Source organism: Athene noctua, chromosome 7 (assembly GCF_965140245.1).
Source record: "Athene noctua chromosome 7, bAthNoc1.hap1.1, whole genome shotgun sequence".
Classification (NCBI taxonomy): Eukaryota; Metazoa; Chordata; class Aves; order Strigiformes; family Strigidae; genus Athene; species Athene noctua.
Genome location: NC_134043.1, coordinates 23,029,715 through 23,049,533, shown reverse-complemented (window position 1 = coordinate 23,049,533; position 19,819 = coordinate 23,029,715). Strand labels below are relative to the sequence as shown.

Genomic DNA, 19,819 nt, shown 5'->3' with positions numbered 1-19,819 from the left:
ATACAGCAGAGTAGTAGTGAGTCCATCTAGTGTAGTGTAACACTGTACTGGTTCCTTGAATCCTTCTAACAGAGGTAACAGTGATGATGCCACCAGTACTGCTTGTGTTTCAGAGCTGAGGAATTGGAGTCAGCCAAGTTTGATACATAGGTTTTTTACATTAGTTTTTGACCTTTATAAAGGTCCAATTTACAAAGCATTGCGTTTCTAAAGAATATAATGTTTTGATAATCTACAGTATCCACTTCAGTTGTTACCAGTTAGCATACTACCTATCCCAAGAGAGAGTGTAATTTTCCTACTTTTATTGAAAAATCTTTTCTCTGTATCTTACATGGTTTTGCGGTTGGATATTTTACTCCAGTTTTTGACTTTTGAAAAAAACAGCAGTACTTTTTTCTCGAAAGCCTATCATTCTGTGTAATGAGATAATTATGATATTAACAAACTATTGCTTATTCAAGAAAATTGAGGAATAACCTGTGAAAAAGAATGACAGTTGAAGCAGGCGCAAATATCTCAACAACTGTGGAAGGAAGGTACCTTTACCTGCTGAGCAGTAGTTCTTGAGATGCTCAGTCAAAACAGGTGATAGTGTTTTTCCCCTTGAAGTGTTGTTAAGAGTCTGTTTCAGGCCTGTTCTCTTCAAATGTGCAAGTCACCTGTTATAAATACTACTATAATAAATTGAACTGGACCCCTTGAGAAAACTGATGCTGTTTTTAAAGAATATGACAAGAATGTACTTGTGGTAGGGAATCTGTGTATAAACTTGTTGGCACTAGTGAAGTAGAGTAACCACATAGTTCTTAATTGTTAATGCTTTAGAAGTAGCACCAGCTTCACATGAAATTCTGTAGGTTTTTTCCATGCTTTAACTTTTTTGAAGTCTAATAGAAATTTCAAGTAACACATGAAGGAAGCTGTTTCAAAGTTGTTTAATACCCAAATTCTGTTTTCACCTCTAGCATCCATGCTGGGGGGTACTCTGTATAAGAAGGGACTTACCTAACTGAATGCCAGAGGAGAAACAAACGTTATTTCTTAGCAAACCTTGTTTGAATATATCTGAAAATAAAAATACATACTTGCATTTTAATATTTATGTGTGATACAGATTTTGTTGTTAACTAAGAAAAACAGTTTTGTTACCATCTTTTCATGTGGCTGTATTTCTTCCCTACTGCTTCTTTGCTCGTTGTGGTTTTTTTTCTTTCCTTCTGCATATGCTATTTTGCTCCTCTTCCTTTTCACTCTCCAGATGCTTTCCTGGTGCTCTTATTTTTGGTGCCCTGTACACACTGCCACCATCAGTTTTCTTTTCCTTCTGCTCCCCAGGAAATTCTTTTCTAGCTAGCAGCTTTGGTCCTGGAGAGAGGCTCTTGTTTTCTCACTTCCTTTTATATAGCAGTGACCTGAGGCAGCTAAGCTGGTTCATTCTTGCTTAAAGGTATTCACAGCCTGAGTGTCCTAAATAACAGCTGGAAACAATGCAACCAGCCAGTTCTCTTTGGACTAACACTGGCCTATGAACCACATTTTGAGAACCACTGAATTGCATAATATATGAACAAAAAAGCCCAAAAGAGGCATAACCGATGGATTTTTTTTTTTTTTTTTTTTTTTTTGGTCAGCCTTTGGGAAGAACATTGACAATTGTGTGTGTATAAGTGTACGGCCTTTTGTTGGGGAGAAGGGCTAGAATTTTTTATAAAGGATTATTGGGTTACGAGAAACTGCATATCATTTCAGGGTATTTAACAGAGAACTGCAAGGATGAATCTAAATATTTTTTGTAAAAAAGAGTTTAACATTATATAAACAGGGGGAAAAAAAGCCCTTGACATATATGGACAAATGGTCCACCCAGATCTGCTAGCAGATTAGTATTAACTTAGTCTAGCTTTTAAATTATTAAGAATTTGATTTTTGTTTTCTGAACGGAAGTTCATTCATCTCATCTTTGGGGATGAGAGGTTTTTTTCCTTAGCTTATGGGGAGGGATTCAGGATATCCAGTGAAATCATCTGGTCCGGACTCCTCAACTCATTGGAAATGTGGTCATTTAATGTGTGTTTTAGATTATATAAATACAGTTCTTGTTTCAGGATGTGGTTTTATGATATACAGTGTTTGGAAACACCAGCTTTATGGCATTTTCTCTTCCCTCTGCTGACTTCTGCCTCCATTCCCTTGTACCATGACTCGTTGCCCTGTTGCTTTTACCAGTACCACCAGATTGTGCAGTCACAGTATAAATTGGATTGGAGAGCTGATCTAGCTTATTTAAGAAGTGAAGTATGTATCTTTTTGTGAGGCTTGCTCTTTGGTTTTTTGTTTGGGTTTTTTTGTTGTTTAGGGGTGTTTTGTTTTGGCTTTTTTTTCAAAAGAAAAGATTAGTTTTCCAGTTTGGTTCACTAATGTGACTGTTCAAGAAGCTATGCCAAAATAACAAGAGATGATGTGGGGCACTGCTTCCACTGGCAATGGTACTAAAAAAATACATACCAGATGCCAGGCCTTCTTTTTCCTTTTCAGCTAGAATAATTCCATAATTGTGAGCTTCTGATATGGACTATTTTTTTTCTCCCCTTTAGTTCATACTTTCAAGTTCTAGAGGTAGTAACTCTGATACAACCTTTTCTACAGTGTCTTTTCAATGAGTGTACGTTTTTCACTACAAGTATAGATACCTAGATTTCCACAAATTAGACATAATGAATTTTTTGCTTTTTTAGAGAATCTGAATAAACAACTCTTTCAGTGTTCTCTAGTATGTAGTCTGAAGATGAGGTAATTTTAAGTGCTGAAATTAGTTAGAGAATGTGCTCATACCTGACATGCTGCTTCTGAAATTGCACTCAAAATCTTAGGCAATACACATTCTGTGTTTGTAATTTTAATAAAATTCAAATGGAAAAATCTTTTTGAATTAGCTTGTTTTGGTGTCTTATATCAACAACTTAAGAACATTTCTGCTGTAATGACTTACTCTTTTATTCTTTTTTTGATATGCACTTCAGCCTCAAAATATTTTAAGTATCTTTTCTTAATTTGTCATTCTGTACAAAATCTATAACTGCACATATCTCAGTTTTTTCTTCTTTGTACATCAATTTCAGACCGCTTCCCAGATAATTTCTCTCCTTGGCTGAGGTACAAAACCCAGCTGCCTCTCATTTCAAATAGCATCCCTACAGTGCAGAACAAAACTGTGAACATCCCATTACCTGTAGGTTCATGGACAGAGAGGTTCCTTGAAACAGGCTTTTGCCTTATCTTTCTGAATTTTTCTGGCTTTAAGAGAAAAGCAGTGCTTTCTTCTAGTTCAGCAGGGTTTTGTAATGTAATGTTCCTCCATCACCACTAGTATTGATGCAGAGGTAAAAATATCCCTTTCAAACGGGGAGTAAATGAGCTTTTATATTCCATTCTTTTCATTTTCAGGAAGAAGCAGAAATACAAGCAGAACTTGAACGTTTGGAAAGAGTTAGGAATCTTCACATAAGAGAACTGAAAAGAATAAATAATGAAGATAATTCACAGTAAGAGACTTACCGTCTTAGTTTTGCATGTCTATTTTAAAAATAATGCTCTAAAATCACTTTTTACCTACAGAGAGGCTTATTCATAATTTTTTCTTTGGTTCTCTTTGTTTATGTATCTATTCTAAACACAAGCTTACTTCAGAAAAAATAGAATTACTTATAATTTGGTAAACTTATTAATGATTTTATTGAATATACAAGAAATAACATATATGCACAGTTTATAGTGCAGGTGACCTAAAACTTCCTAGACCATATAACTAGGCTTAAAAAAAACACTTGTAAGGGAACCTAATACAATTCACTTAACCAACAATAACGCAAGAAAATGGCGGGGAGGTTTGATGCCACAGCAGCAATTTTGTGATGCAGTTACAAATAGCTTTGATTTTATTGCACTGTCATGTCATTCCTACTAGGTACCTAGTAGGAAAAAGAGAAATGTGAAGTCTTTTGTATTATATTAAATATTACCCTGTACTTCAGCTTGCATGACAATATATCATAATGTTAAATTGTTATTTAATATTAGCAACAAGATGTGAAATTGTACTTAACTGTTTTAATGGTCCCCATACCTACCCTGCAGGAATACAGAAAATTTTTGTTACCGTGCAGCTATAATGCTAATTGATGGCTAAACTGGTGCTATGTTTTGGATATGAGTGTTGATGCTTATAATTCAATGGAAGAATATTTTATTTTAAAAATAAATGCCCTACAAAAAAAAACAAGCGGTTATTTGAAGATTAAATGATAACCTTTTTTTAATCTTCAGTGTTTGCATTAAAGGAGTGGGGTTTTTTTTAAAAGGATCCTTCAACAAGAAGGGATAAGTGCCACAGAAAAATTAGAGGCTTTGCCTGTGTAAATACTGTGTATGTGGGGCAAAGAATGTCTGAATTACAGGCCCTGTTGAAAACGGAGTTACAGGACATGGGCAAGCAGAATACTGCAGCTTCACTGCTCACTTTTTGCAGTTAGTGTTGGTACATTTTATGGTACAGAATGAAAAGCTTTAAACTCTGTGTGTGTATGTGTGTGTGTTCATGTTTCTGTTGGACTTTAGACTTGAGTATTTACCAAGTGGCCAAGCTGCAGCTTACACTTATAGTATAGAAGACAGAAGCAACTGAGAAGTAATTTAGGTCTGTAACCCCTGCTGTCTTGGCCACTTGGCCATTTGATAAGGGAGAGGATTCTGAAGTGAAGCAGCTGTTGGGTCCTGACTCAAATTTTACTGTGTTTTCAGCTTCCAGCTGTGGTACGAAGTTGAGCCCTCTTTCTTGTTCTAGCAATATTGCCCTCTACATCCTTCTACCCATATATGTCCTCCTCAGGTGTCCCGCACGTAAAGTAGACAGCAAACTCACCTGTTTGGGGTTACAGCCTTGACAATGAAGAGTAGGAAATATCACCCAGTTTAGAGATGGGTGAAGTTACATGCCTGCATGTGTTCTTTACAACTGCACTGGGATAACAGGGCAAGGTGAGAGTGGGTTAGGGCTTCCCTGTTTAGAGCCCACGTGATGCTGGGGCTACCTGCAAGGTTCAGGTTCTGAGCCACAGAGATCCCTATGGAGTAGCAAAAGCAGCAGTGGAGACAGAAGGTTGTAAGGTTCACAAGACTGGCCCTACTAGAAGCATACTTGTAATAGAAGGACCAACAAAATACAAATCTAAATTTGTCGTGTTTTTAAAGAATTGGGCTGCTAGTCACATGACATCAATCGCCTAATGATGCTACTTCTAAATTTGTTATTTCTTCTACACTGACTGCATTACTTACTATTTATGATTTTTTAAATGTCTTTATTATTGAAATATGTATTTTCATAGGAAAATCAAAGTTTTATGTTTAGAAGGGTCACAGTAAGCAAGAATATGCATCTTCCCTCAAATGCATGACTATCTATGACCATACCTCAAAAACTGTAGAGAACATGAAAGGATGGGATGACCTGTTGGCAGACTAGCCCTAAACACTTCCTTAAAGTTTTCTGTGGAGTAAAATTGGCAGTGGGCCCTAGTGAGTATAGTTGTCTCATCTTTGCCCTAGAAATGTGATGAGTGTTCACCTCCCTTCCCCCTGGTTGGATGGAAGGATGTATTTTGTCTTAAGCATGTTTTAGGAGAGAGTGTGGTCTTTTTCCCTGTCCTGCAGCATCATTTTGTGTTTAGGAGTGTTTTCTTCTTGCTTTTGATTAGAGTATGAGCAGATAGTCAGTTCTTTTGAGTGTTTTCTCCATATTGCCGCTTGTTATTTGTTAACTTCTTAGTGTTGTATAAAATCCATTTTGTTAAAAAGACAGGTATGTACAACAAATCTGGTCATGTTTCATGTGAAATTGGAAGAATATCCTCCTCATCTGTTCCAGAAAGCTTAAGTTTGAGACCTCTAAAATTTGGCACAAGGAAGAGAGAGTCCTTGTATCACATGCTTAAGTTTAAGGGTGCTTTTCTTATCCTTACAAAAATAGAGAAAAACAGCAGGAAGTTTGCCAAATTGACCAGTTAAGCAATGGTGTTATGATAGCATTTGTATACTAAATAGTCAAAAGATACTGAAACTGGCCATGTTGTGTAGTTGTGCCATAAGGTTACACCTGGTGTAATATCGTTCAGCATATTATATATTGCTAGTCAAAAGAAAGCTCCATTTGAGAAGTAATAAGGGGTTTACATTTTAGACTATTTGTCTACCTCAAATAGAATTAAATTAATTTTCTTTTTCTTTCGAGATTTAAAGATCACCCCACGTTGAATGAACGATATTTGTTACTCCATTTACTTGGCCGAGGTGGCTTCAGTGAAGTATACAAGGTAGAGTGTGTTGGATCTGCTAAAACTAACATTTGATCTATGCACATTTGTACATGTGGGAGGGAGGGGATCTGAATAAGCAGAAGGATTGTAATGTGGTATACTTTTTAAACACTGATTGAGCAAATTTCCATTAACCCATGGAGGAAGGTAGTATTACAATAGATAGTGAATTACATGCCAATTTTTTTTTCCTCTCTTTTTTGAGTTTTATTTTTATCATCTTCAGTTATAACTTTCCCATATTTGTGGGTTTCTTTTTTAGGCTTTTGATCTTTATGAACAAAGATATGCTGCTGTGAAGATTCACCAGCTTAACAAAAGCTGGAGGGATGAAAAGAAAGAAAACTACCACAAGTAAATATTAATGACTTACGCTTCATATGTTAAATTGAATAGCATTTTATTGATTGTAGAAGGTTAATGTATCCATCTTCTTTTAGACATGCCTGCAGAGAGTATAGAATACACAAAGAACTGGATCACCCCCGGATAGTTAAACTATATGACTACTTCTCCCTGGATACAGATACGTAAGTACATAAAATGATATATTTTCTAGAACTTGGAAAGAATTTTAGTGCTGTATATTAGATAAACAGAATGAAGAGTATTTGAACAAAAATAGTATGTTCTTGCTTTCAGCCAAAGCGTTTAGGGTTTCCTTAAGAGAACTTAAAAACAAAATGCACTAGTTGTAGAATTTTGTCTCAGCTAAAGATTGCAGGCCTTCTATAAAGTGATGAAAACAGTATTTTGCAACACCTGACTAGCAAACCCTGCAGGATGTCCTGAGAGTGAAAGGAATATGCAGTGCTATGAAGTTTTTTGGGCAGAGTGAGGGCTGCTGCGGCGCAGCTCCGAAAGGCTGCTGTAGCTTAGGCAAGTTTCCAAGACTAAATGACATCAGGAGTTATGAGCATAAGTGTAGCTCATGGTCACTGGACTGCACCTCTTTGCATGAAATTGTGTCGCATCTTAAGGGATAGTGAATATATTGAAAATATATTAAGGATATATATGAATGAATATATATTAAGGATATATAAAAATATATCTTAAGGGATAGTGAATATATTGAAAAACATGCCTACATAAATAAAGGGTTTTTTTAACCTAATGTCTTGTCAGTATGGATGCATTTTCTCTTTTGATGAGTATTAATGTTCTGATTGGTGTCAGTTTTCATAAGCTAATAGATCCATGTGTTCTATTAACAATTTCATTAATATAGTTTAATATTCTTTAATGTTCTTAAACTTGCCAGTATCAAACTTGGTTGTCATGTCTCCATTTCTGATTGTGCGGTTTGATATGTTATTTAATTTTGTCTCTCTGAACTCTACTTTAGGTTTTGCACGGTGTTAGAATACTGTGAAGGCAATGACTTGGATTTCTATCTCAAGCAACATAAATTGATGTCAGAGAAGGAAGCTAGGTCCATTGTAATGCAAATAGTAAATGCACTACGGTATCTCAATGAGATCAAGCCCCCTATTATACACTATGACCTTAAACCAGGTAAATGAGAAATGTTATGATTGAAAAATGTCATCTTTTTTTTCTTTTAATCCTTCATTTTGTTTGTAATTCATGTCTGAAAATACCAAAGTTATCTTCTGTATATCAGGCTTATTGTAAACAACTGAAAAAAGTGTGTACGTTTTCTTTCTAGTTTCATTGCCAAAATCATCTGTTTTTTCTTTGGAAAAATATTAGTCATAACTCTTCTACTTTGTACTATTTTGACTTGAATTTGTAGGAAAAAAATCATATAGCACATGGATACATACCCTGGTATTTAGCAATATAAAAAAGATAAGATCATTAGTTGGCTCAATCCTGTCTGATTGTGGAATGCTAATGTGTAAATAATTTTTCCCTTATGTATTTCTTAGCCTGTAAAGGATGTAAATAAGTAAACAATTGCTTTGAGCACCCCAGCATAAGCTCTTTAAAACAGGACTCTGCAGAAGTTTTCTTTACAGTGACTAATAAATGTTGTCATGAACCATGTATTCTGTCTTGGCACTTGTAACCACCTTACATGAATGAGGCTTGTATTCTTCATGTATTTTAATCTGCTACACATAACACTCTGTGCCAGCCTGTTTGCTTCCTGCAGTGTAATAAATTGTTCATATAGATTTCTCTCGCATTATGGAACTGTATAGAATGTATTCTTAGTCTCATTAGTTTTTGTTCTTAGAGGAATTTAATCAAATAACTTTTATATCAAGAAATTATTGTACAACTTTAACACAGGGAATAAGATTCATAATATTGCAGCAGTTTCTTGGCACAATTTTGTGGCATATACAAGCCCTGAAACCTCTGGTGTAGGATTTGTTCTGGGCAGGAAAATATGAAACTTCATTGTAATTGGGATACTACTGTGTTTTGGTGTTTCCTCACTACATTTTGGTGTTTCCTTACTGTCCAGCCAGCTCCCAGTTGAGGGAGCCATTTCAGATGATGATGATGATGATAATCTCAAGAGAGAGTCCTGAGACTGCACTGAAATGTGTCATAGTCAAGTTACTCTAGTCTTGAGGATATAAAGATGATGTAAAGTTGTCACCCCTCATGAAGTTAGATGTTCCTGAAAAATGAATCTGGTTTTGAAAATAAAGCGTTCTGTTAATTTTTTGAGGTAATTTTTAATTTTTTTTTTTCCTGGATAGGTAATATCCTTCTTGTAGATGGAACAGCATGCGGAGAAATAAAAATTACTGATTTTGGCCTCTCCAAAATAATGGATGATGATAGCTATGGTGTGGATGGAATGGATTTAACTTCACAGGGAGCAGGAACTTACTGGTAATGCCTGGTTTGAATTTGCTGTGTAGACTCTGGGTTGTTGTTCAGATTTCATAAATGTTCTCTTATAAAGCCAATTTGGAGAGAGAGCTAGGATTAAAAATACTAACATGGATGACAAAGATTTTTGTGCAGTGCTGTGAATGCTGATATGCCCAAATGTTAGAATGGTAATGTAATGAATAAGATAAGAGAGTGTGAGTGTGTGTTGTTTATTTTTATACTTATATCTAAAAATGTGGAGATGATCACTATGATTTAGAAACTTGGTTTCCCTGAAGAAGCAGGTGTTTAATCTTTGGCTGCAGGTGGTTGAAGACGTTTGACAGAGCTATGATGATTAAGAGTGGGTGCTTAGTCCTTGGAAATCTTAGAGCAGGGATTACCAGCAGGTAATGTCCTTAGGACAAAAGAGTATTTACTCTTCCATCCTAAAGGTTAATGACAGCTCAGCAGCTGTGATTTGTTTTCTGTGTGCACTTTAGTGCTTGTCCAAAAACCTGAAGTTTTAGAGCTGCCTACAGAACAGGAATGACAATAAGCATTACATTGTTTACAGAAGAGCTGTTTCTAGAATTTGTTCTCTAAAGATGAAGCTTCTTCATGGCATAGTAGCTCTTTGAGCCTGGGTGCATGGTAGCTGTGTCAGGGTGGGTGGAATAGAAAGCCTATATTGGCCAGGTTGTTACTTGTGAATTTATTTGCTTTCTCCTTATTCTGCCTGTAGTAAGATCAGAGTCAGGAGCTGAAACCTAACTTAACAGAGAAGCCAGTGTCATTCCCATTTGCTCTGCAACTTTTCCCGTATTCAGAAGTTGCGCATAATAAAGTTTTTGCCTTTTCCAATATTTTAGAAAAGAAAACACACGTACTCTTGCACAGTGCCAGTACGCACATGCTGGGAAAAGATGATTATTCAAGTTGAAGCATTTTAGAAGTGGTAGGCTTTTGCTACTCTTCTTAATGCTTTATGTATTTAAACACCAATTTAAATATTTTATTGTAGGAATGTATGTCAAAAAACATTGGCCTTTGAATTTAATCTAAAATGTCACTGGCACTAGTGGTGCTGTAAAACTAAGAGATCAAAAAAGGTCTGTGACCATTATAGGTTCATGATGAATCTCTGTGTTGCTAATTCACACTTTCTCAGAGCTCAAAATTTTCATTAAGGAGGGAAATACTTTGAGTGAGTTTGAGGTGGGGCATGAGTCTGTTCAGAGCAGATGTCACAAACTGTCAGCAGCATAGTCCTGGAAGGGATTTCCTCAGTCACTGGGTCTGGTTACCTGCCTTTCCCAGCAGTTAGGTCACATAATCTCTTTTGTAAACTTACAGACGTTTGTATTAAATTTAGTTAGTGTTTTGTCCCCAGTAATCTTATTTGAAGTATGTTCCGTAACCTCAGTTCTCTGATCATTAGAAACCTAATCCTCTAATTTACAGACTGTGTTTATTTGTGGCCAGTTTATTCTTGTTTGTTCCTGTGCCAACACTGTCCTCCCTGAAGTAGGTTGTTTCCCTTCCTAATACTTGCTCCTTGGTGTTTTTATAGCTTTTTTTCTCCTGAATTGTAGGCTCTCCATTCTTCAGATCATTTTAGTAGCTTTCTTTGCACTTGCGTTACTTAAAGCTCATTTTTCTTGATTGTTGTAATCAGAATTGTACACAAGTATTGCAGGAGAGATTTGTGATACTGTGTGAAATTCATTTGTGTTGCATTCTTATCTCATTTTTCTGCTTATTTCCATTTCCACAAATATTTCTTCTAAATTTCTTTTAAAGCTTTATATGCTGTTGATGAAAGAATGTCTAGTCTGTAGTTGCTCTAATAGCCCTTAATGCTGTTTTCAATTCAGATATTGCAGTCAATAATACTTAAATTCCCACATATTGATATGTTTAGGATGTTTTGTTTGTTAGTTGAAGGAGGTTCCATTTCACCAGTTCTTTTGTAATTCAGGAATGGCACAGACACTTCCTCAACTTTCAGCTCTTTAAGTATGGCTTCCTGCAGATTATAAGGAATGGAAATAGCAATCACCTTTGTCTACCGTATACTTCTCTGGTTAATGTCATCATTCTTACTAAAAACTTAGATATGGCATAAAGACCCTTTACGTACATTATCTTTGATTCCTAATCAGGCCTTGCTGTAAAATGCCCTATATGGCTTTCATCTTTTCTTGATCTGATAGATGGAGAAGGTTCATATTTAACCTAGGATTCCAACTGAAAAAGAAAATATAGTTAGTGATTTAGGTAAATAATGTTAGTATTTGTGCTTGTATGAAATAGACCCTCTCTTTGACTGACTGACTGTACAGAAAACCGTAATGTCAGTTTTGACAGGTGTGCAAGGTGTGTTGGAATGTGGATTGTAAGGCAACTGTATAGTTGTCAAAAGATCAGAGATGTGTATGTGAAGTGCTTGTATAATCTGAGCAGGTTCTAGTGATGTCATATATCTTCTTGCAGACACTGAGATGCATGTTTTGTTTTCCAGGTACTTGCCCCCAGAGTGTTTTGTAGTTGGCAAAGAGCCACCAAAGATTTCTAATAAGGTTGATGTATGGTCAGTTGGAGTAATCTTTTTCCAATGCCTTTATGGTAGAAAGGTAAGGAAAATGTTGTTTGAAAATCTGAGTTTTAGTGTACATGCCTGTTTCCAGTAGACTGTGATTTATAAAGACATGAATCCACATGGAAAATTACTTGTGCTGCTTTTTGGTGGTGTGCATTGATACCGCAAGAAATGTAGAAAATCTTGACTGTATTTTTTTTATTTACAGAATGATTAGCAGTTTGTATTAACACTGCAACAACTTACTGTAGCATAAATATTTATGAAATCAAAGTATTTGGATAACTCTCATGAAGAAAATCATGTGCTTATTTTTCAGCCATTTGGCCACAATCAATCACAGCAAGATATCTTACAAGAAAACACAATATTAAAAGCCACAGAAGTTCAGTTCCCTGTCAAACCTGTTGTAAGCAATGAAGCCAAGGTAACTTTTCATATGATTTCTGAGTAACAGCTAAGACCTTCATCACAAAGGATGCAACTGTAAAATTTCTGTTAATTTAAGAGTGCTGTGGGATGGAAAGCATAATGGAGACCTAGCATTCTGATGTTTTTATTTAAGCAAACTTAACTTTGGAACTTCTCAAAATCATGTACTTCAGAGTGAGACTATATATATATATATATATATATATATATATATATATATATATATATATTCCAGAAATTTGCAAGCAGTTTTAAAGTAGGCCACCTTCAAAAATTGTCTGTTTTTCTTTTACCAGAGGACCTTATGTGTCTCACTCAGGCTGTCTCACTAGAAGTTCTTGTGAAATACTTCTGCTAACAGTAACAACCTCTTTCTGAAAATAGTGAATGTTATTCTCTGCAGCCTTACTGGCTTGACTACCAAATACCTGCTGGATATGCCTGCTAACAGTCTTCCCCTTGAAAGTTCATAGGTTGTGTATTAACTCAAGCTGAGTTATCAACGTAAATTCTTAAGATTAAGAATCTATATGTTGATGCTGATTCAGGAAAAAAGACTGCCAGAATAGTTGATCAGCCACAAAGGTGTGGATGGCAGTGTTTCCTGTATTTAAAATTCTTACTTTGAAACATCTGTAGTATCAAACTCATCTCCACAGACTAGCTATTCAGAAACAGATTAAGGTGGTTTCCCAAATGATTGCTTCTGTGATCATCCCCAACACAAATCCAGTTCTGTGAACATGAAAGAAAACATAATATGTGTTGTAAAATTGTCCCAATTTTTGAAAGATATAGTAGATACGTGATACATTCAAGTTTCTACAAAGCATACAGATTTGTGACACAAGCTGCAAAAAATTTAGGAATATTACGATTTAGCTTCTAGAGGTTAAAGGGAAAGGAAACCTGTTTCTAGAGGCTGTAACTTCCCAAGATAATAAGTCTTTTGGGTACATAAACCTACTGTTTCAATTCATGGTATATTTCCATTGGTTATACTTTCTAAAAGTAGTGTTAGAGAGCGAGGTGCAGTTAAGGTTATTAAAATTTGGCTGAAGAATTGTATTTTGTCCTCAGGCTTTTGTTTGTTTGAGTTTTTGTTTGCTGGCTTTGTTTTTTCACCCCCATTTGGAAAAAACTGTGCCCCTTGAATGCAGTTGACAAATATACCTCATAACCGATAACATTACATTTTAACAGTTTATATCCCTGTCTTTTAACTTTGTGTTTCTTTGTCTTTAGTAGTTCTTACATAGAGGATGTTGGGAAAGAGTAGACAGTTCAGCGTGGAGAACGGGAAATTTGTTTTACATTCTCTGTTCATTCCATGTTCTGTTTGTTTGTTTGAAAGACTGAAGTAAACTTCCAGTGTTCTCCACTTCCACTCTTATTGTCATGATAGCTGTAAGAGAGAGGAAAAAATTATTCTCTGGTAGAAATGCTATAAAACAATTTCAGACTAACTTGTAAATTCAGACCATTTATGATGACTGTGTAGAATCCAAATTGTCTTTCAGATTTATAGGCCTGGCAGTTGGAAAAGAACAGCTTGTAAACTGAAATTCTGATTTGGAAAGCATGGAGATGAAATAAATATGGAACCTGAAATGGCATTGTTAGTTAGTTTTTCAGACTGTAACTGTCCTTTGCTCCTCTTCACTCTTTCCAATTTTGTGCGGTGTTCTCCTTTGCATTGCAATAATGTGGCTGCCACAGAAGCATCAAGTATTTTACAAGCATCTTACACCCAAACTATTAGTCTGAGGATCTTGCAAGCAACTCTTACCAATTCATTTGTTATGAAGGATATATTTTGAAGAATTTGATTAAAATCCATGAAGTCCAAGAACATGTGAATATATATTAACAGATGTACACGATTTTTATTTTGTACCTTGTTCATGCTGGGTATGTAAATGATAGAAGTAAATTCTAGCAAGTTTCTTTGGAACTTTTATCACAGATTTTTTCCTTTTAATCTCCAGTTTTTAATTGGAGCAAAGAACAAACAGCTGAACAGATTTATCAAAGAAAAGATATGTAATTCTTTTAAATTAAGTTCTAAATTAAGTAATGATGTGCTGCTCAGTTCTGCAGCAATAATAAGGATTTTCTATCATTAAATGTTGGAGTCCAAGCTCTCAGGAGACCAAATGTTCTGTGTATGCTAGACATAAGACTTGACAGAAACTTTGAGCACAAACTGATTGGCGTATGTCATATGGACCTAAACGTAGGATAACATAGTGTCTCAAGAACAGTCCTGAAGCTAGCTACAGAATTTTTCAACTGATTAGATATTTTTAAGTGGATGGGATTGAGTTTTTTCTGTGAAAGGAGTTCCAGCTAGATAGTGGTTTCTTAAATAGGGTATTAGTTATTTAATCCGTTTGGAACATGGCGACCACCATTGTCAGATTTCACATTTTGCTCTATTCTGTCATGGCACATGTGGTAATGCCTGTTTCAGAGGTCAGCTAAACCGTTGAAAATTCTGTCCCTGCATCTTTTGTATACTCTACATCTACCACACAGCTGAAGGGCTTCAGAAGCTCTGTGGAACTCTTTTCTACTTTTTCAGTCCTCTGACATTTGCTTCTGGTTTTTACTAAGCTGTTCAGGGATAACACAGGCAGAATTCTGATTGTGTGAGATGCTAATGTTTTACTTGTAAGTATAGTTCCTAAGCACGGAAGATCATATTTGAAGCCAGTTGATTTGATGGATTTTTTTTTCTATGGTGACGTTATGCTTTTTCATTGGACTCAGTAGTAAAGTGTTACACTGTCATTTGAATTGAATTACGTAAGAACAAGAATTTGTTTAGAAACTAGCTTATTCAGGACAGCATGCACATTTAAGCAGATGTAATCTGATGTAAAGGCATATCTTGTAAGTAGATGTAATTATTTGTAATGGTATTGTAACTTTTTAACTTTTCTTTTCTAGGCCTTTATCAGACGCTGTTTAGCATACCGAAAAGAGGATAGATTTGATGTCCACCAGCTGGCTAATGATCCTTATCTTCTCCCTCATATGAGGAGATCAAATTCTTCAGGAAACTTGCATATGACTGGGCTAGCAGCATCCCCTACACCACCTACTTCAAGCATTATTTCATACTGAAATTTCTCCAACAGAGGAATGGCATGATACCTTTGTGTAGTTTCCAGATGCAGACTTGAGCTTGAAAGCATATGAGTGTTTTTACACAAGACAAGTTTGATAACTGTGTTTTCAGACTGAAGTCCTCCTACGTAGTGTCATTTGTATGATTTGAATGGATCATGGACTGTGAATAAATGTACCCTTCTGAGAAACACCTTTAAACGTTGAAGGATGACACTGCCTGTTACACACTTAACAGGTATACTGTGTTTAAGACTGAAGAAAAGGTTTTTAGTTTTTTCTGGGGAACATTGTAAATAATCTTTTTAATACTTAAAGTACATTTGGTTGATACTGGAAAGTTTTAACATGAAGGGTAGTTTTTCATTATTTAAATAAAAAAGGGTAGTGAGCAAATTTGAAAACACAGGAAAAATTCCGTGCCTGGTTATAAACTAAATAAACTGCCATCTTCCCAAGACGCTGATCTTTTGAAACCAAAGTAAGGAGTGTGAAATGGTCAAAGATATGTTCTGTATCAGATTCCTCAGATAAAATTGTAGTATTTTATTTGGCAACTCAGGCTTGTACCTCCAAAAATGTGGTGGTATTTCACTGAATTTAGATTGGAAGGGTGATATGGAATTCCTGGTACTTACTTCTCAAATAGATTGCTAATCTTGAAGTCCGCTCAGTTTTTCTAAAAATACTATACTTGCTGTGGTATTGAAACTTGTGAAACTTTCCAGGCTTTTGATAAAAGCAAGCAACAGTATGAAACCAAATGCAAACAGGTCATGTATAATGTTCTATGCAGGAATAATGATAAATTCCCTTCTAGCTCTATTGTAAATTGTTGTACAGATGTCACATTTTCAGTTAAATTTCAGCAACTTATTCCTGTACAAATGTTTAAAGTATGGCTTTTTCTAATTGGATATTGTATTTTTTTTAAGTCTCCCTCAAGGCGCTTTTAATTGCTGCTAAAGGATGTTGCTTTTACTTTTGCAAAAGAATCAGATGACCTCCTTAAGGTGCAAGTCAACTGTACGTTATAGAGAGATTAAGAGTAGGTAATTCATTAACAGTCAAGGCATGTAAAACTGATCTGTGTTGGCAATACACAGTACAGTTCTTTAAGTCAGTTTATTGCGTTCTCAACCTGCAGAGCGCATTGATACTACATGTAGAAGTTGCTCATGGTTATTCTCTATTTCTGGAAGTTCCTATCAACAAGGAAATGTTTCTTGTGGCTTGTACAGATATTTTAAAATATGAAACATTTTCTAACTGCCTTGTATGGTAGAAACTTACTTTTCAGAACAGTGTATCTTGCATTCACTATTCTTTTTACTATCCCATTGTTGATGCTGATACCTATATGTAATTTTGTCCATGTTGCAGAAGGAGGCTGTATTACCACAGGTTTTCATTTAGTATTGTACAGTTAAACTGTTGCTCTTGTTTCTGATGTTGCAAGCCATTTTGTTTTCATTGTATATAAAGAAACATTAACTGTCTCTTTAAGATGCTGCTGAAATTGTAGAGAATGTAGCCAAAACAGTAATAAACAATGACAGTTGAAATTTCAAGGTTTTCATTGCATGTTTTTGCATTTCAACAAAGGGCAAATCAGCTAACCATATCACTGAGCTACACTTAGCTATTTAAAGAAAACTCGCTTTAATTACAAACAAAAGGCCAATAATAGAATAATAAATTCAAGTAACGTTGGAGGTGAAAGGGAAGAATTCTATGAAACGTAAAATATCTGTTGTAATGAAGTAACCAAAACATCATTTCACTGAATAGACCTCACAGAAACAATTTTAAGTATTTCAATGGGTCCTTCTAGAATTCTTTAACAGTGGAATAAAGTTAGCTCGTAGAATAAAATCTGACTCAAACAGTGAGTCTTTCTGCCTTATACTACACCAGACTACTGGGACTGCATCCTTTTCACCCTCTATAGCACAAGACTGAGTGCAGGGTTCAAAGGAGAATGCGCCATAGCTGTAGGCTCACATTAGATTTTATTCCTTCTTGTTCTGCATGTGTTGATATCAGAAGTTAAATTGAAGGATGTTTTGCCTAAGGAAGAGATGTAGGATTGTGTTAACTGTACTTTTATTTATCTCAGATGTATTATGGTTACCCCTAGTAAAGGGAAGTTTGGCAATATATTAGAGAACTACTTAAGTAGCTGGAAATTTTACAGCTACCTAATAATAAGGGGGTTTATGCATTGCAGTGATTGCATACAAACTTGTTTTTCCTGTTGTTAGCATCTGGGAATAGGCTACTGTGGCTAAATACATGGCACTTATTCCAGCTTTACAAATACACATTTCTGAAACCTAAGTACTGACTTTAAACAAAATTTCATACAGAAATACATGAAAGAAAAGGAGAGTCACCACCTCATCTTTTGAATCAAAGTGGCAAAGTTTTTACCTCCCAATACACACAGTTGTGTTTGTGCTAGCATCTTACAGTGCTGTTAATAAAAGTGTTCTACCCCACACGGAGTCATTCTGTGGTCACAAGATGACATCTGAGTTAATATTTGGTCCAGTAGTTTGTGCTTGGGATAGAAGTACCCTTGAAGCTGAGTCTAGAAGCCTGAATTACTGCTGCTCATGGAGGAATGCTGATCCACTCCTAGGTAACTCATGCATCAGTTGTTAGTCTGTATTTCATGCACATTTTACTGATTTTTCTAAGTGCTCTTGTTTTAGCAGCAGGTAGACAAAAGGAATTAAGTTAAACTTCCATCAGGCAGTTTTTAATGAACCTTGGAAATAAAAAGCTTCCTTTAAATTCATAAGTATTTTTAAATTTCTGCGTTAACTGGAAGATGCTAAAATACTACATTGCTGTATAATAAAAAAAACTATGTATGAAACAGAGGTGACTGTAAGAGTAGTTTTAACTGTGATTGTAGTGCTACAGATCATTGCAGTCAGTGTTAACAATGGTTGGCTTGATTCTGGAAAACAACTGTGTTTAGGCACTATTTTTATTTTATTTATGTTTGTGCTGCAGTTGATCAGATTTAAATGAGGAACATTATTCACCCTTAGCTTAGTCTATGCTAGTTGATAGATACAGTTTTCAAGCTAGTTAATATTTTAATTTTCTAAAAAGGGCCTTTAACACTCGCAAGAAGACTGGAAGGGCATTGCATTGCTGGCCGACTGCCCAAGTGCTACTGACCTCACACACTATGGCTATGAGCAAACCGCTGCATAATAAAGAGAGGCTTTCAAAAGCCCACAAAGCCAGGAGCCCTCTCGATATGCGAGTCACGGGTGCGCGAGATGCCGAGCCACTGCTGAGGGGTGCTCTGTGCGTGGGAGCTGGGGCCTGCTGCTGCTGGCCCAAGCAGGTGACTTTAAAATGAACAAGCCCTGGAAAGGAAGACACCCTGGGATCTGAAGCATCCTGGGTGCTCCTGCTCCATCTTTGATGTCTTCCTGAATGTGAGGAAACCACAGGTCTGAGGCAGGACCACCAGCCTGCCCAGGCCTGTCCTCCCCATCCCGTAGCTCTCCTGGCCAGGCAGGACACAGCACATCCAGTTTGTGGCGGGTGTGCGGGTCCTCAGTAGTGCTGCTTCTCCAGCCTTGCTCTGGATTTCAGCTCTGCTGGAGCTGAAGCTGCTCCTGTCATGTCACAGAGGAGCTGAAGCAGCTGAGGGGCCCCGGCTGGGCAGGTGGTGGCAGTTGTCCCCTCCTCACCTGCCACCATGTCTTCTAGAGGGCTGGAATGGTAAGGGACACTGCTGGGTGGGAAGGGTAAGAGGTGCCACTAGAATGTTTGTATCTTCTCAAAGAGCCACTGGGACTTGCTGGTCTTCCCCAGAAGTGTGGCATTGCGTTGGGCAGGGGGACTGGGGAGTCCAGCCAGGTAGGAGGCCTGGGCAGGGTGTCAGGGCAGGGACGGCTTCAATTTTGGAGGCAGAATGGTAAGACAGTCTCCCAGTTTCAATGGCTAGAACACTTCAGTCTCAGAGCGACTGTTGTATTTTTAAAAAATATTTTTTCTACCTATCAACTGCTGTCAGAGGGAGCACCCTAGTTTCTCAGGTGAGGGGTGCCTGGCAACATGGACTGACAGTATTTCATTGTCATGGTCTCACTGTGTGCCCACCAGCACACCATGTCTGCCTGCTGCCATGTCATTGGGGCCAGGACACTGTCATTTCCACAGTCCCAGCACGATCCTGCCATGGGCTGCAGGGTGTAAACACCTCTCCTGAGGCCTGGAGCATAACCAGCTCCAGCCAGCCATGGATTTTAGAATTGAAGACTGAGTAAGGTTTTCAGAGAGATAATGAATAATACATAAATTTAATGTCTCTGTGGCCACAGATTGATTAAAGGAGTCTAATAAGATAAACAGAGCTCCCCATGAGTCACCAACCCGCAGGCCTGGCATTACATACCTGCCACCTGAGGCTGATGTGTTTCCAGGTGACCCTTCCACACACAAAACAGGT

General features: G+C 36.7%; 1 protein-coding gene across 2 annotated transcripts in view; it reads left to right on the top strand.

The window, feature by feature from the left end:
• The window catches only part of TLK1 (tousled like kinase 1), a 69,297-nt gene extending 52,387 nt beyond the window's left edge, over positions 1–16,910 (top strand). For both annotated transcript variants that reach the window (XM_074910489.1, XM_074910488.1), the window contains exons 13-21: positions 3,448–3,545; positions 6,290–6,371; positions 6,637–6,728; positions 6,815–6,904; positions 7,723–7,892; positions 9,056–9,191; positions 11,698–11,809; positions 12,095–12,202; positions 15,160–16,910. In XM_074910489.1, the coding sequence (XP_074766590.1) occupies positions 3,448–3,545; positions 6,290–6,371; positions 6,637–6,728; positions 6,815–6,904; positions 7,723–7,892; positions 9,056–9,191; positions 11,698–11,809; positions 12,095–12,202; positions 15,160–15,336 (1,065 nt within the window). In that variant the 3' untranslated portion in view covers positions 15,337–16,910. The remainder of the gene's footprint in view (positions 1–3,447; positions 3,546–6,289; positions 6,372–6,636; positions 6,729–6,814; positions 6,905–7,722; positions 7,893–9,055; positions 9,192–11,697; positions 11,810–12,094; positions 12,203–15,159) is intronic.
• Positions 16,911–19,819: the final 2,909 nt, after the last annotated feature.